General features: G+C 39.3%; 1 protein-coding gene across 3 annotated transcripts in view; it reads right to left on the bottom strand.

The window, feature by feature from the left end:
- The window catches only part of DMD (dystrophin), a 2,141,216-nt gene that overhangs the window by 1,145,535 nt on the left and 976,787 nt on the right, over positions 1-18,894 (bottom strand). For all 3 annotated transcript variants that reach the window (XM_084869361.1, XM_084869360.1, XM_084869362.1), the window contains one exon: positions 6,098-6,245. In XM_084869361.1, coding sequence (XP_084725487.1) covers positions 6,098-6,245 — 148 coding nt within the window. The remainder of the gene's footprint in view (positions 1-6,097; positions 6,246-18,894) is intronic.

Raw genomic sequence — 18,894 nt, 5'->3', positions numbered from 1 at the left:
ATATAAGAAAAGAGAAAGCAGAGACATGGGAAGACTTAAGATGCTTTCCCAAGATTCTGTAGATATTGAGGTAAAGGAGCTGAACCCAGACTTTATGAATGTGGCTACTAACCTGTTAGTCAATCTTTTTAACTTCCATTAGAGCCTAATGTGGCATGTCAATATTTTTGTGGGTGATAAAACGTTGCATATGCAATCAATTTTTGGTGGTTAAATTAACATATAAAGAGTTGCATAAATACTTGAATGACTATTAACAAATCAATTTTAGTGGCATATAATGTGATTTATATTTTCTCATGTAAAAACGTGGCATTTTAAAAGAGGTTCTTTCTCCATGATAGTGTTATTTTTTTGAATAGCTTGAAAAATATAAATTGGTATATTTAATTTTATCACACCCTTGGGACAGAGAAAAAATAATTGAGCTTCATGGAACTAGACCATCTTTATGATATTCACAATCACTTTATTTTGAATGATAATAAAATAAAGGATAGTAAAATGTTATTTTTAAACTAAAAAGATAAAATGAAATTCATAGAAATATATATAGAAAAGCTCAAACATGGATATTTTAAAATTCTATCTCATATATAAACATGATACCTTTGCTAATAATCCTATATAATAAAAGACTAATGTGCAAATTGTTTCCTCCACCAAGAGTTCGACCAGGGAGAAGGGCCAGCTGGCCAACTGCCTACATCCCCTCCTCCAGGCCACCTTGCCCCTTCCATATATATACTATATATATATATATATATATATATATATATATATATATATATATATATATATATTCTAGAGGCCCAGTGCACAAAATGTGTGCATGGGGGTGTGTGTTCCTCAGCCCAGCCTGCACCCTCTCCAATCTGGGACCCCTTGAGAGCTGTCCAACTGTCCGTTTATTCTACATGAATCGGGCCTAAAACGTCAGTAGGACATCCCTCTTGCAATCCAGGACTGCTGGCTCCTAATTGCTCGCCTGCCTGCCAGCCTGATCACCCCCTAACCACTCCCCTGCCAGCCTGATTGATGCCTAACAGTTCCTTTACCAGCATGTTTGCAGCTAACTGCCCTCCCCTCTAGGCCTGGTCACCCCTAACTGCCCTCCCCTGCAGGCCTGCCCCCCCATGGCCCTTCCCTGCAGGTCCAGTTGCCCCCAACTTCCCTCCTTTGCTGGCCTGATCGCCCACAAGTGGCCTCTCTTACAGAGCTGGTCCCTCCCATCTGCCCTCCCCTGCTGGCTATCTTGTGGTGGCCATCTTGTATCCACATGGGGGCAGAATCTTTGACCACATGGGGGCAGCCATCTTGTGTGTTGGAGTGATGGTCAATCTGCATATTACTCTTTTATTAGATGGGATAGAGGCCTGGAGCATGGGTGGTGGCCAGCTTGTTTGGCCTGAAGGGTATCCTGGATCAGAGTGGGGGTTCCCTTGGGGCATGGGGTGGCCTGGGTGAGGGGCCTGTGGTGGTTTGCAGGCCAGCCATACATCTTGGCGACCCAAGTGGAGGCCCTGGTATCTGGGATTTATTTATCCTTTATAATTGAAATTTTGTAGCCTGTAGTGGATCCAAGCCTCCTGCTTGCTATGTGGCCATAGCCATTTTTGTTGGGATTTATTTGTCTTCTATAATTTAAACTTCGTAGCCTTGATTGGAGATCTGGGCCCACTGGGACAGGCAGAAAGCTTGGCTTCCTCCATTGCCCGGGGCAACTCAAGCCTCCTGCTCTTCCCAGCTTCGTGGCTGCCACTATTTTTCTTAGGATTTATTTATCCTCTATAATTGAACTTTATAGCCTTAAGTGGAGGCCTAGGCCAGCCAGGGTTGTGCGGAAAGCTTGGCTTAACTCCATTACCAGGGAAACCCAAGCTTCCTGCTGGCTCAGCCATCTTGGTTGGGTTAATTTGCATACTCGCTCATGATTGGCTGGTGGGTGTGTCTAGTGGGTGTAGCGGAAGTACAGTCAATTTGTATATTGCTGTTTTCTTAGATGGGATATATATATATATATATATATATATATATATATATATATATATAATTACAATGTTTCTTTAAAAAAGATACATTTTTTCAAGTAATTAGAATAAATACTCCAAGAATGTATATGGAACCACTGAAGACCCAAAATAGCCACAGAAACGTTGACAAAGAAGAACAATGCTGTAGGAATCACACTACTTGATATAATACTATACTAAAAGTCTATAGTAACCAAAGCAGCATGGTAATGTCATAAAAAAACACACATATCAATAACAACAGTACAGAACAGAAATCAAAGAAATAAACCCCTGATTTTATGGTCAATTAATTTTATGGAAACTGCACATATACATGCAAGAAAAGGATACTAGACCACCTTACACCATACACAAGAATAAACTCAAAATGGATTAAAGACTTAAATGTCAGACTTGAAACCATAAAAATCCTAGAAGAAAACATAGGCAGTAAACTCTTGGACATTTATTATAGCAATATTATTTCTGATATATATACTCAGGCAAGGAGAGCAAAAGAAAAATAAACTAATTGGAGTACATTAAGCTAAAATGTTTTGCACCACAAAGAAAACCATCAATAAGATCATAAAGCAACCCACTGCATGGGAGAACATATCTGCCATTGATACATCTGATAAGGGTTTAATATCCAAAACTTATAAATAAATTACACAACTCAGCCCCCCAAAATAAACAACCCAATTAAAAATTTGGCAAATGACTTGAATAGATACTTCTCCAAAGAGGACATACAGAACACCAATAGACATATGAAAAGATGCTCAACCACACTAATATTAAGAGAGATGCAAATCAAAAGCACAATGAGATATCACCTCACAAATGTCAAAATGGCTACTATCAATAAATCCATAAACAAGTGTTATTGAAGTTGAGGACAAAAGTGAACCCCCATGCATTGTTGGTGGGAATGCAGATTTGTGCCATTATGGAAAGCAGTATGGAGTTTCTTCAAAAAATTAAAAATGGAACTTCCTTATGGTGCCAGCAAGTCCACTTTGGGGAATATATCCAAAGAAATGCAAAAACACTTATTCTAAAGAATATATGCACCCCTGTGTTCCTTGGAGTGTTATTCACAATAGCCAAGATTTGGAAGCAGTGCAAGGGCCCATCAGTAGGTGAGTGGATAAAAAAGCAGTGGTACATTTATACAATGGGATATTATGCAGCCATAAAAAATGAAGGATCTTGTTTCCTTTGAGATGGCATGGAGAGACCTGGAGAATATTATGCTAAGCGAAATAAGCCAGTCAGAGAAAGACAAGTACCATGTAATTTCACTTATATGTGGAACTTAATGTATAAAATAAATAAACAACCAAATGGAAAAAGACTCACAGATACAGAGAACATACCGACTACCGTCAGGGAGGTGGGAGGGAGTTGGGAGTTTGGATGAAAAGGGTGAATAGATTAAGCAAGAAATCACCCATAAACTTGTAGACAAAGATAGCAGCATGATGATTACCAAAGGGAAAGTGGGGTGGGGGAGGTATAAGAGAGGAAAGGGGAAAAAATGGTGATGTAAGGAGACTTGACTTTGGATGGTGAACACATAATACAATATACATATGATGTATTGTAGAATTGTACACATGAACCTATATAATTTTATTAACCATTGCCACCCCAATATATTCAATAAAGATTAAAAAAGAAAATTAAAAGTGCTGTATGTGAACAAAAGCTTAATATTTACAGTTTGATGATGATGAAGTAAACCAATGAGATGAAAGTACCTATAAGGTGAGACCTGGTGCCTTTTCACAATGGGTATGTCCCCAGATGTCATGGAGACATCTGATGTATACTTTAGAAATAAAATTAAGGGGCATTTTATGTGTATGTGGCCATCACAATTAGATTCTATTAGAGGATAATTTTATTAATAATGGATAGGATGACCCATTAAGCCATGTCACCCCAATAAATGCACTAACAATTTTAAAAATCAAAATCAAATGAGAAAAAAAATTACCAGTTATACAAAGAAGCTAGAAAGTAACAAGCATAATGAGGAGAAAATGCTATTGAAATAGACCCAAAATAGATATGGATACTAAAAGTCACAGACAAGAACATTATAACAGTTATTATAACTGTATTTCATATTTTCAAGAAGGTAGAGGAAAGATTGACACATTGAATAGAGACATGGAAGGTGAAAAAATCCTAAATCACACTTCAATAATGTGTTGACTCATGCAAAACAACATCTGAGGTTAAAAATATGCACTAGATTTGATTAACCACAGATTAGATACTGAAAAAAAGAGATTTAATAATTTTACAATACAAGATATGTGAAATGAATTATTTTAAAATACTGAAAATAAAAAGTACAGAACACCAGTTAGTAGTGGGACAGATTAAACAGCCTAATGTGTGTAATCAGAGTCCTTGAAAAGGAAGGACAGAAACATATTTTTAAAAACAATGCCTTAAAATTTATAAATTTGATGAAAATGCTAAACCCACTGATCCAAGAAGCTTAACAGTCCTCAAGAATAGGAAGCATGAAGAAAATAATGCCAAGGAACCTCATAAAACAACTGTTCAATTCCCAAAAGCATTCCCTAATAAACCTTCTGTATGCTAATCTCCATGTCAGCGTGGGCTTCCCAAGGATGCCAACCAGAAATATGTATCAAAATCCCTATCAAAACAATCACCCTCTCTAGAGTAGAATGGAAGTATGAATACACTTCTACATTGTTTTATTTTCCTCATAATGAGTATATATTATTTTATAATTAAACAGTCAAAAATGTAACTAATTTGTGTCATAAATCTTTGGAAATGGCAAGAGATTTATAATCTCCCCAAGAAAACCTTATATTTCACTTAATATTTTTGCCTTTAAGTCAGAGACCTAGTGATGTTATACTAGCTCAAAATGTATTTTAGTGCTATTATAAAACTTATATTCTGCATGATGGCAGATTGGAAAATCAATAAAATTTTTCTAGCTCCAATGCCAATGCTATGTGTATATAAGTTTTGTTGACATACACATAATTATACAATATTTTTAAATTATTCATTTTCTATATTTACATACTTTACGTATACATAAGTATATAAATGCTTACTTTCTTAGTATCAAAATGCATGTTTGTTATGCAAAATTCTTTGAGAACTGAGAATTGTAAAGTTGAATATGATATTGCTTTTATGAATCCAGTATTTTGAAACATCAGAACTGTTTAATAAATTGGCTTCTTTTTTGCTTTCATCTGTCTTGATCAGCATTTTCTGGCATTAAACATTGGCCACAATTCAAATCTACTTGACTGAACACTGCTACATGAAGAATTTGAGTTTAAAAAATTGCAAAAATACTTAAGATGTGGTATAATAAACACAATATTTCTTATACCCAAACTATATATTTTATAACCTAAATTATAACCTCCACAATCCAATTTATCTTTATCTACATACTCAAAAGACACAGAAGTTGAAATTAAATGGTACACTGCTTGCAATCCATATGTTGCCTTTCCATTAACATAAACCATAAAAAAGTCAATAAGTACCTTCAATTAACTGCATTGTTTTGGCCTCTGGACTATCTCAGAAGGCATTTTGTCAATAGAATATATGGAAATATTGCTACATTACTACAAATTGTCCCTAGGGAAACAGACCTGTAATTTTATCATGATGGATATTTCTAGCAACTACATTATTGCTAAGTATACAACAAGTTCTTCTTCTGGGCAGGATCCAACATAAAATAAACAAAAACACACACTGCCCTAAAGCTATAGGACACCCTGCCTGGAGATGCTCCTTGGTATCATAGATTCAATTACACTTTCATCAGATAAACCAGTTATATTTAAGCTAACTTTCGTCTTATCCACAAAAATCCACAGTACAGTCTCCTAACATCATCATTATAATGATGTTCTCCTATGTGTAGTGATGACAACAAAAGTCAGGAATTATAAATTTCCATCACCAATCAGAAACTAAACTTAAACAAATTAAGCAGCTGTGATACCACAGTGACGACAAACAGTTTAAATAAAAAAATCACAAAGTCTTACCTTAAGATACCATTTATATTTGGCATGCTCCCAATTCTCAGGAGTTTGTGTCCTTTTGAGAAACTGTTCAGCGTCTGTTAGCCATTGATTAAATACCTTCATATCATAATGAAACCGTCGCCATTTTTCAACAGATCTGTCAAAATGCCTAGAGGTGAAAAACATCAAGAAAGAGAATGAATTATATAAAACAAACTATATGAACATAGAATGCACATTTAATTATACTGATAAGAGTAATATTAAATAGAAAGGATGAATGAAAATAAAGGCTTTTGCGGGGGGGGGTTGTTTTATTGTCATTATTGCAGATGTCCTCCATTTTATCTGCCTTTGCTCCTTCCACTCAACACCCCCCTCTTTCCCTCCTCTGGCCTTCATCACACTTTTGTCTGTGTCCATGGGCTATGCATATATGTTCTTTAGCTCATACCTTCAACTTCTTTCTTCCAGTATCCCCCAACCTACTCCCCTCTTAACATTTGTCTTGTTCCATGTATCCATGCCTCTAGTTGTATTTTGTACATCAACTTATTTTGTTCATTTCTTCCGTTAAAATTGAATACACTTTTTGATTGAAACAAAGGTAAAGACAATTATTATGGAGTGTTAACATTTTCTTCCCTGTGAGCATACTTATTTTTTTAATTTTAGGAATTTAAAAATATATTAGCATCTAATAAATTAAGTATTTCGAAGCTATTCAATTTCAAATGGATCAAAATCAAATGATCTCATAAAGTCTATCACTTTCAATATTACCGCTATCTCCCTTTATCATTATTTTTATTGGATCCACTAACATTTTAAGTTGGAATTCTTAAGGAAATTATGTAAGTCCACCTTTACATTTACCTTAAAATAGTTGCACATAAGAATCACCTGGGTATTGGAAAAACAATAACAATAAAGCACTGAGTCCTGGTCCCCCTAAAGACCAATTACATCAGTATATTTGGAGCACTCAGGTATTTTTAAAAGCACCCACGTGATTTTAATACACAATCAAGATGAAAAAATCTACAAAGTAAGTTTGAAAGTCTCATGGGGTTTATGATCTACGCAGAGTTTCCCAAAGTGTGGTACGTGTACCCCCAGGGGTATGGGAAGAGTTTGGTGGGGATATGCACTGCACCGTGCTTAGCTGCACCTAATTCTACGTTCTCATGAGTATGAGGGGTACTCAGCATTACAAAAATTATGGAAGGGGTATACATATGTCAAAAGTTTGGGAAACACAGATCTACTGGATTACCCAAGGCCTGTCCAAACAAATATTTGCTAGCACTAACCCAAAAGGCACTCTGCATATCCTGGTTGTAGGGCTGCCTTGGAGGACAGTAGTCTGTCGAAGTTCTCTGAGTGTTACTCTTGAAATGCAATGGATTATAGCTTTAAATATCTTCTCAGTTCTTTACATCCATTTAGGAACTTAAAATTATTTTAGAACTTAAGTCATGCCAGAACTCCTTATTGTTTTACTGGGAAGGGAATGGAAGTCACAGGTATTAAACAGTTATTATGAGTCAGACAATGGGCTCCATGCTTTTACATATACAATTTCACTGACTCTACAATACCACATACAACATAACAATTATTATTTCTACTTCCCCTGGAGAAAAATAAGAGAGTGAGTAACTTGCCAAAAAGTAAATAGGTATAAATTGTAGAGAGGAGATTCTATCAGATCTCTGTGGTTTTAATGGTGCTTTTCACTGCCTTACATGGTCTTTGCTGGTATTTCCTCTTTTTTCAGGATGAATTCTCATCATACAAATTAAACAATACAGAGACAGACTTGCAGGATTTGTTCTTATGTTTATACTTTACTAGAGGCCTGGTGCACAAAATTCGTGCATAAGGGGGCGGGGGTGACCCTTAGCCCAGCCTGCACCCTTTCCAATCTGGGACCCTGCCGGAATCGGGCCTAAACGGGGAGTCACACATCCCTCTCACAATCCAGGACTGCTGGCTCCCAATCGCTCACCTGCCTTCCTGCCTAATTGCCCCTAACTGCTTCTGCCTGACAGCCTGATTGATGCCTAACTGCTCCTCTGCTGACCCAATTGCCCCTAACTTCACTCCTCTGCCAACCTGGTCGCCCCTAACTGTCCTCAGCAGCAGCCCTGGTCACCACCAACTGACCTTCCCTGCTGGCCAAGTAACCCCTAACTTCCTTCCCTTGCCAGCCTGGTTGTCCCTACCTGCCCTCCCTTGCTGGCCTGGTCACCCCTAACTGTGCTCCCCTGCAGGCCTGGTTGCCCTTAACTGTCCTCCCCTAGAGGCCTGGTCGCCTCCAACTGCCCTCCCCTGCAGGCCTGGTCACCGGCAACTGCCCTCTCCTGCTGGCCTGGTCATCCCCACTGCCCTCCCCTGCAGGCCTGGTTCCCCTCAACTGCCCTCCCCTGCAGGCCTGGTCTCTCTCTACTGCTCTCCCCTACTGGCCTTCCCCACCCACCAACTGCCCTCCCCTGTTGGTCTGATTGACCACAACTGCCCACCCCTGCCGGCCATCTTGTGTCCACATTGGGGCAGCCATCATGTGTGTTGGAGTGACAGTCAATTTGCATACTACTCTTTTATTAGATAGGATTATCTTCCAAATATTTAGTTATGTATTTATATGTAGTTTGCATTCTATCACACATTTCACTATATTTCTTAATTTAAAAATATTTAAAAGAAACAAACAAACAAACAAACATATTTAAAGTAGACTGTAATTTGATAGCATGAAGGGACCTGGAAATGATTATGCTAAGTGAAGTAAGCTAGTCAGAGTAAGACAAATGTCATATGATCTAACTTATATGTGGAATTTAATACACACAATAAGCTGATTAATGAAATAGAAGCAGAGGCATGGAAACATAGAACATACTGAAGAATCTCAGAAGGAAGTGGGTGGGGGAGAGCTGAAAGAGATTAGCCAAAGAACTTATATGGATATATGCATAACTCATGAACAAAGACAATAGTGTGGTGAAGGCCTGGGGAGGAGGAAGTCAATGGGGGAGAAAAGGGGTACAAGTGTAATACTTTGAACAATAAAGATATTTTTTTTAATGGACTATTTTAGTAGCAGAAAATAAAATTAAAAAAAAAGCAGCCAATGTAACCAAAAGAGTCTCTAACTACAGATAGATCAAAAATAAGAATTCTGCCTTTTATAGGGGTGGGCATTTGGGGGAAGACTAGGCCTGCAGAGAACAGTTGGGAGGAACCAGGCCTGTAGAGGAGGCCAGTAGCGGGGGGAAGGCCTGCAGGGGAGGGCAATTGGGGGGGCAGGCCTACAGGGGAGGCCAGTTGGGAAAGGGCCAGGCCTGCATAGTAGGGCAGAGGAGGACAACCAGGCAGCCCGGTGCAAGAAATTTGTGCATGGGTGTGGGTGTGTGTGTGTGTTTGTGTGTGTGTGTCCGTCCGTCAACCCAGCCTGCACCCTCTCCAATCTGGGATCCTGGGAGGGATGTCCAACTGCCCATTTAGGCCTGATCCCGGTGGGATCTGGGTGGGATAGGGCCTAAACAGGCTGTGGGACATCCTCTCACAATCCAGGACTGCTGGCTCTCAACTGCTCACCTGCCTGCCTGCCTGCATGACTGATTGCCCCTAATTGCTTCTGCCTGCCAGCCTGATCGATGCCTAACTGCTCCCCTGCTGGCCCAATTGCCCCTAACTGCCCTCCCCTGCTCACTTGGTAACCCCCAATTGCCCTCACCTGCAGGCCTGGTTGTCCTCAACTGCCCTCCCATGCAGGCCTGGCCCCCTCCCAACTGGCCTCCCCTGCAGGCCTGCCCCCCAATTGCCCCCCCTGCAGGCGTCCCACCCTACAGGTCTGGCCCCCCCTAACTGGCCTCCCCTACAGGCCTGGTTCCTCCCAACTGTCCTCCCCTGCAGGCCTGGTTCCTCCCAAATGCCCACTCCTGGAGGCCTGGACCTCCTCAACAGCCCTCCCCTACATGGGGTGGCCATCTTGTGTGTTGGAGTGATGGTCAATTTGCATATTGCTATTTTATTAGTAGGACTAGAGGCCCTGTGCACAAAATTCATCACTCAGGTTTCCCTCAGCCCAGACTGCACCTTCTCCAATCTGGGACCCATTGGGGAATGTCTGACTGCCAGATTAGGCCTGATCCCTGTGGGACCAGACTGCTGGTTTAGGCTCTCACAATCCGGAATTGCTGGCTTCCAACCGCTCACCTACCTGTCTGCTTGCCTAATTGCCTCTAACCACTTCTGCCTGCCAGCCTGATTGCCCCCTAACCACTCCCCTGCCAATCTCATTGATGCCTAACTGCTCCCCTGCCAGCCAGGTCGTCCCAATTGCCCTATCCTGCAGGCCTGGTCATCCCCAACCCCCAACTGTCCTCCCCTGCTGGACTGATTGCCCATAACTGCCCTCCCCTCTCCGCCATCTTGCAGCAGCCATCTTATGACCACATGGAAGTGGCCATCTGGTGACCACATGGGAGTGGCCATCTTATGACCACATAGGGGTGGACATTTTTTGACCACATGGGGGCAGCCATCTTGTGACCACATGGGGGTGGCCATCTTGTGTGAGGATGTGGATGTTAATTTGCATATTACCTCTTTATTATATAGGATGGCATTCTAGAGGTGATCAAATATCATATTACCATCAGGCACAACATAATCTTAGAAATAGATTATATATATATATATATATATATATATATATATATATATATTAATATATATATATATATATATATAATTTTTATTTTATTTTAGTGGTATCTAATACATAATATAAAACTTACAAAATACATTTTAAGAATGTATTACATTTTTAAAAATTGGTACATTTTGTATGTCTCACAGGTACTTGTGTCATTGGATCCAAAGAGTTGTTAATTGAGAGTTTAAAAAGACAATGATGCATAGTTGGCATTGTTCCATCTTAAGACTATAGTTGATTTTACTTTTTTTAAAATATATTTTATTGATTTTTTACCGAGAGAAAGAGAGGGGGATAGAGAGTTAGAAACATCGATGAGAGAGTAACATCAGTCAGCTGCCTCTTGCACACCCCCTACTGGGGATGTGCCCACAACCTTGACCGTAATCGAATCTGGGACCTTTCGGTTCGCAGGCACATGCTCTATCCACTGAGCCAAACTGGTTTCAGCTGATTTTACTTTTCATTATGTATATATATTTCTCTGTTGTCAAGATCCCTACAATAATGCATTTCATATTCTGATATTTAGAAAACTAGTCATTTAAAATAATTTTAAAATGTAGTCTCACATGCTAACAACTACCACATCCCAGTTTTTTCTTGCTACCATATTTTGAGAAACTGGCAGAAAGAAGCTAATCAGAGGACAGAGAAGTCATTTTGTCACAATTTACCATTCCACATCTGTAACAGTCCCCTTCTTACTTTGCTTTTTTTCCCCTACCAATCACCAGAATAATCCCTATTGCCAAACCTTCCGCTACTGGGAGGTGATTGTTTATCCATTTCTGCTATAAATACACACTCTCTTAATTCCAGGCTACTGCACAGATATATCCCTCCACCACTAACCACACTGGCAATCACCATCTTTGTCCAGATTCCACAAAGTTTTTTCCCATCCCAGCCCCTCTTCCTCTTCAGATTATCTTTCCTCTCAATTTTCCAAGAAAAAATTCCATGGAGGTCCATACAATTGATTATGGTACCCATAGCTCTGTAATCCAGAGCTGGAGTGAGGAAGAGAAGGAAAACAGGCCAAGGCCCCAGGTTTTCCTACTTATATACTTGTTCCAAGTTCACAAAAGTGAGATAGGATGGAATTGTCATGTACAGAGTACTGCCTGCTATCCCCCATGCCCTACTACTGCTTTAGAACTTTGTAACTGTACATTACTCCCATATTCCTGAAAGGCCCACCTTCCATTTTGTTCCCTTTCCATTATTCCTGTAGTCCAAACCTATGCATACTAATGACTAGAACTGAACTATAATACTTCCACCATCATTTTGTCAATATCTAAATAGAGAGTATTCTGTATAGCCTACAACTGCAAAACTTTGTAAACTGCCTTGGCCCTCACATTTGTGGTGACTGTCTTGGCTCCATCTGGAAAGTCTTTCAGCTATCCAGTCTAATTAGTATATTATGCTTTTCTTATTATAGATTAATTTTAAAATGAGTACCTCTAGCCAAACAAAATATCCTATATAATAAAAGGGAAATATGCAAATAGACCAAACAGCAGAACAACCGAAGGATCAATGAAAGTATAATATGCTAATGATCTGCTAAGGCTGCTCAACCATTCGCTACTGTACTGACCACCAGGGGGGCAGATAGTTGACCAGTCACTATGACGTGCACTGACCACCAGGGGGCAGATGCTCTGACCAATAAGTTAGCTTGCTTCTGGGGTCCAACCGATCAGGACTGAGCAAGATGGGCTAGACATGCCCTGTAGTCCTCCCATGATCCCTGTCTGGCGCAATCATGCACTGGTGGGGTCCCTCAGCCTGGCCTGCACTCTCTCGAAATCTGGGACCCCTCAGGGGATGTCAGAGAGTGGGTTTCAGCCAGATCCTGCAGGCCACTTCCTTTGGGAGGGTGCCAAACACAGGGCTCAGTGCTGGTGAGTGCTGCTGTGGCAGCTAGAACTCTCCGGATTGGAACTGATTGGGCACAAGCCTGTGGCAGGCACAGTGGGGCTGGGATGAGTGGGAGCAGCAGGTAGGAGCTGCAGGCGGTGTTGGACTGCGGGTTTCGGCCTGATCCCTGCAGACCACCCAGAGGGACCCCACCCGTGCACAGATTTGTGCACCAGGCCTCTAGTTAAAGAATAAAAGCTTGCACATTTGCATGTAATGGCCTTTAAAATGAGTAATAATATTTTAAACTCAATTTCAAGCATTACATAAAATCTTTAAATACACATTCAGTTAATATGTGTCAACAGCAAGTCTAAGGCTATTCATAAATGCACTATGTAAAATTTCATTTTTATCATGATGACTTATAAATGTAAACTCCCACCAACAAAAATTCTGAGTGGATGAAAATTTTACTAGCTTTAATGTTACACTTGTAAATTTAATCTCTAATCAGTCACTAAGCTCCCTAAAATCCTCACAGCATTAATTGGACTGTACACATGATTGAGAGAAAAGGCAGTACCAATTAAAAACACATAGAGACATTAAAGGTAACATTCAGGGAAATAAATATCAATTTTACCCTCTATATTGTATCTCAGGGAAAATAGTTGTTGCCTTTTTTTCCTGGCAACAAGAAGAGATGTAGACTGAATTAAATAAGGACCAAAAATATTAGTATAAACATATGGATAATAAATCAAGTGATTTTAAAATTTTGCAAATATTAAAATTCTCATTCACTATGTAAGCAGTATTTAAAATTACACTGCTGCTCCATTTATGTGCAGCATAACTTATTTCCTGCTGTTCTAAATCAAGTTAGTCAGATTATTCTCAAGCATAAATTACATTTAGAGAGTAATTTAGGTACTTGGGACATACTTTAACACTTTCAGGCCTTTAAAGTGGTGCTGAATTTCACAAAATAGATTTAAATAAATAACACCCTGGTAGCCTTCTGACATTTCCATTGTGGCTTTGTACTTAGGCCTGCTAACTCAGCATTGTATGGCTGGTTATTTCCTTTCACATATTTTATCTTGGATTTGGTAAGTGGAGGAATCTTGGCTAAAGACTCATGGACCAAAGAGTAGGTAAATGAAATTTAAATTAGTTACTTGCCTCAAATCTTAGTACTTTGAACCCTCCCACCCACACACCTGACCCCACTTCCTTTGGAATAAAATTATTTCATAAATCTTTGGTATACTAGCAGGTGTAGAGTATTTTCTACAGAATCTGACTCACTCTGAGGAGCACTACCATGGCTGACTCTGCTCACTTCGCTCCTACACATTTTACTTCTTACTCCTAAGACACTGCCCCAGGTAATCTCTGCTCTGCTCTCATGTCATATATATTAGTGGCCTGTTGCAGGAAGATTTCTGCAATAGGGCTTCCTGCTGTGGTCGCTACCCCTCCTGCTTTCCTTCCTTCTCCACACCAGCCCAGCTCCTCCTGCTTTCCTCCCTTCTTCCTGCCCGGCCCCACCAGCTTTCCTCCTTTCTCCGCTGCCTGGCTTGCTTCTCCTCAGCTTAGCTCCCTTCTTCAAGCTTGGCTTCTTTCTATGCTATCTTGATATGCAAATTAACTGCCATCTTGATTAGGTTAATTTGCATATTCACCCTGATTGGCTGGTGGGCATGGCTTGTGTAGTGGATTGATGACTAATTTGCATATCATTCTATTATTAGTGTGTGTGTGTATGTGTGTGTGTGTGTGTGTGTGTGTATATATATATATATATATATATATATATATATATATATATATATATATTTCTGAACCCAGAGCCACATATGTCACATAAGTATCATCTTATCATTTGACACCATTTGAGTCCACTCCTGCTGTCTGTCTCATGGCCACGCTCTCTGGACATAGGCTTATATCTGAACCCATGAATGATCTGGCCTCCTCTGGTGGGGAAAGCACAGCCTTCAGACTGCATCGGTTGGAGTCCCAGCTCCATTTACTGTGTGGCCTTGGGTAAGTAGGTAAGTGACCTCTCCAAAGAGGGTTTATGAAAGTAGTTTATGAAATAACCCCCTCAGGTTATTTGTGAGCATTACATAAATGAATGTGTCTGAATTTTTAAAACATTATATGGTAGTATTCAAAAAATATGAGTAAGTAGCTTTTATTATTATTACTCTGCCTCTATTTAGATTAGGTTTTCAAATGCAAATCACATTACTAATATAGAATCCAAGCTATGCCAGTGTCTCTCTGGACTCCACCAGATATTTAAACAATCATTTTATCTTTAATTTTAGGATTTAAAGTAAGTAAAATAAACTCAAAGTGAATAAAGGACTTAAATGTAAGATGGGAAACCATAAAAATCTTAGAAGAAGCCATAGGTAGCAAAATACTAGGCATTTGTTGTAGCAATTTCTTTGCCGATACAGCTCCTAGGGCAATGGAAACTAAGGAGAAAATAAACAAATGGGGCTACATAACAATGCAAAGCTTCTGCACAGCAAAATATACAATCAACAAAACAACAAGAAAGGCCACTGCATGGGAGAACATATAAACTCTGATAAGTGTTGAATTTCCAAAATTTATAGGGAACTCATACAACATAACAAAGGAATATAAACAATCCAATAAAAAATGGGCAAAGGACCTAAAGAGACACTTGGAAAGAGGACATACAGAAGACTAGGAGACATATGAAAACATGGTCAAAGTCACTAATCATCTGAGATATTCAAATCTAAACAACAATGAGGTACCATCTCACACCTGCCAGAATGGCTATTATCAACAAATCAAGAAAAGACACGTGCTGGAGATAATTCTGAGAAAAAGGAACCCTCATGCACTGCTGATGGGAATGCAGACTATTGGAGCTACTGTGGATAACAGTGTGGAATTTCCTAAAAAAACTAAAAATGGAACTTCATTTGACCCAATAATCCTACTTCTAGGAATATATCTCAAGAAAACAGAAACACCAGTCAGAAAGGATATATGCACCCCTATGTTCATAGCAGCACAATTTACAATAGCTAAGATTTGGAAACAACCTAAATGCTTGGCGGGTAAGAGATAAACCAACGGACACAAGATACTTGGAGGGTGAGGTTATGTGCTGGGGAGAAGGGGAGGCCAGGGGCAGGACAATGGGGGGAAAAGAAGACATACTTATGTAGTACTATTTTTAATACTTTAAACAATAAAATAAAATAAAATAAAGTAAGTAAATAGATGTCATTAGTCTGCTTACAGGAGTTGAATCATTACTTCATCATGGAATCTGTGGTTGTCCATGCCTAACTCTATGTTCCATACATATTTTTCTTTTCTTTTATAAATACCCTTTATTGTTAAATGTACTAATGTATAGAATAATATATACACTGTGACGATAACTCAAGCCAGGAAATTAAAAAGGAATAAATACAACAGCCAGAAATCCCTCTTGAACCAATTCCAATCATTAGTCCCTCCTGGCCACCCTCTCTTACGTTCCTGGTATTCATTCCCTTAGAGCAAGCATGTCAAACTTGTAGCCCATGGGCCACATGCATCCCATGATGAATATTTTTGTGGCACAGCCATATAATATAACGGTATGTAAGAAATGTGTTAATAAAAATTTTGTAACTTAATTTTTACAATATCATGCTATACATAGTTATTAATAACAAACTACAACATTTGCTAATGACTGATTACTATAATCATGTTGCATATCATTTTCCTTATATGCTTTATGTGCAGGCACACCATTTCTCTCCCCAATACTAGCAGTGAATATTTTAGCAGCCAATTGCCACATCTATAATCTTGGACTGAGTTGTTTGGTGTGCACAACAGGAAATATTTTTGCTTTCAGAGAACAAGAAAAATGGTTTTATTTGTGTTATGCTTATTAATTTGTGAAGTTACTCAGTGTCTGGTAAGTGAATGTTCAAACTTTCTGATGATCAACGATTCTCTCTCATCATTGATGTTTCTATCTCTCTCCCTCTCCCTTCTACTCTGAAATCAATGAAAATATATTTAAAAATAATAATACATCTCTTTTATGCCAAAACCGGTTTGTCTCAGTGGATAGAGCATTGGCCTGTGGACGGAAAGGTCCTAGGTTCGATTCTGGTCAAGGGCATGTACCTTGGTTGCGGGAAGATCCTCGGTGGGGGGTGTGCAGGAGGCAGCTGATCAATGTTTCTCTCTCATTGATGTCTCTAACTCTCTATTCCTTTCCCTTCCTCTCTAAAAAAAAAAAAGAAAAGAAAAATCAATGAAATGTATTTTAAAAAATAAATAAATAATAAAACAAAAAACACTTATTACTTATTATCTAACACTTTCTTAGGGTCAAGGATCCAGAAAATGGAATTCAAGAATTGGAGTCAAGATCCAATATTATCTCCAGACATCACCAAATTTCCCCTGGAGAGAAAAATCACCTGCAATTGAAAACCACTGACCTAATATCATCCTCTAAGATTCTTTTTTCCCCCCTTCATTTTATAGTTCTTTGTGTATTTACACTATTATATGGAATACTTCTTCAAAATGACCTCCTACCTATTTTCTGAAATTTATTTCGGCTACTCCTTTTTTATTAGAGTTTATTTCTTAGGGCAGTTTTAGGTTCATGGCAAAATTGAGCAAAAAATACAGTGACTTTTCATATGTCCCCTTCATCTCCCCACCAACACAAGGCCTCCCCCATTATCAACATACAGTATAAGAGAAGTACATTTTTACAACTGATTAACTACTTTGACAAATAATAATCTCCCAAAGTCCACAATTAACATTAGACTGTTGATACTGTATGGCTTTGAACATATATATCATGACATGTACTCATTATATAGTACTAGTGGCCTGGTGCATGAAACTCATGCATATTAAAAGGGGATTAATTAGAGGAAATATTATAATATTGCTATTTGCCTTTTCTGTATAATTGAAGTATGAGAGATGAAAGAAAATTAATGAAATGTATATGAAAATCTTCATCCGGTCAGAGTCTAGGGCACAACATGGGACCCAGAGTCAAGTCCCCACACACCTACGGCACCCCAAAATCACACAAGACCCAGACCCAGTTGGCCCCACCCCCACTGGGCTAGATCAAGACCAGGCTGGCCCCACCCTTGTCAAGTCCCACTGGGTGAGGGACATGGCCTGAGGTCCCCATCAAGCACCACAGGGAGGAAGACACAGTCTCAGGACCACTGTCAAGCACCACCAGGCTGGGGGCGCAGCTTCAGGTTCTCTGGCACCAGGTGGGGGACACAGCCTGATGTCCCCTGGCCCAGCACCAGGGTGGGGGGGTGCACCTTGAGGTCCCCCATCAAGCCTCACCAGGTGGGGGGTGCAGCCTGATGTCCCCTGTCAAGCCCCACCAGGCAGGGGGCACAGCGTCATTCAGCCTCAGATCCCTGCTGATTGCTCATTAAGGTTCGTTACTGGAACTCACTGTGGGTGCCGCTATTTTTATGACAGTGTGATGGTCAATTTATATATTACCTCTTTATTAGATAGGATTACACAGAATATTTTCATTGCTTTAAAAACATTACATTTTTAATTTAACCATATAATGAATGCAATAACTAGTCTCACTCTGGAATAATATTTATATTTAACAAGTTTTCTTTTTAAATATGTTTTTATTGATTTTAGAGAGAGGACAGGAGAGGGAGAGATAGAAATATTAATGATGAGACAGAATCATTGATCAGCTGCCTCCTGCATGCCCCCCTACTGGATCCAGCAACCTAGGCATGTGCCCATATGGGGAATCAAACTATGACCTCCTGGTTCATAAGTTAATGTTCAATCACTGAGCCATACTGGCTGGGCAAACACATTTTCTTGAGATCTATGCCTTCTCTCTATTTCTCCGTTTCTTGACTTATTTATATTGTATTTTTCTTCCCTAATATGACTACTTGTTTATTTCTTTTTATATTGGTTTTCCCTTTTTATTAGTAATTTATTCAAGTATCTGGAAATCCTTGACTGTCTCTTAAAATTAAGTTATTTAATTGCTTATTGGTAGTTCTGTATATATGTGGGACATATCAATTGACAGGTTTCAATACAAAGTCATCAAGCAAGGATATGCTATTTCACTGGTGATCAGAACATATCCATAACTATAGATCTTTTGTCTTTTGAC

Source organism: Pipistrellus hanaki (genome assembly GCF_964339955.1).
Source record: "Pipistrellus hanaki genome assembly, chromosome: X".
In the NCBI taxonomy this organism is placed as follows: Eukaryota; Metazoa; Chordata; class Mammalia; order Chiroptera; family Vespertilionidae; genus Pipistrellus; species Pipistrellus hanaki.
This window is presented reverse-complemented; position numbering and strand designations above follow the sequence as displayed.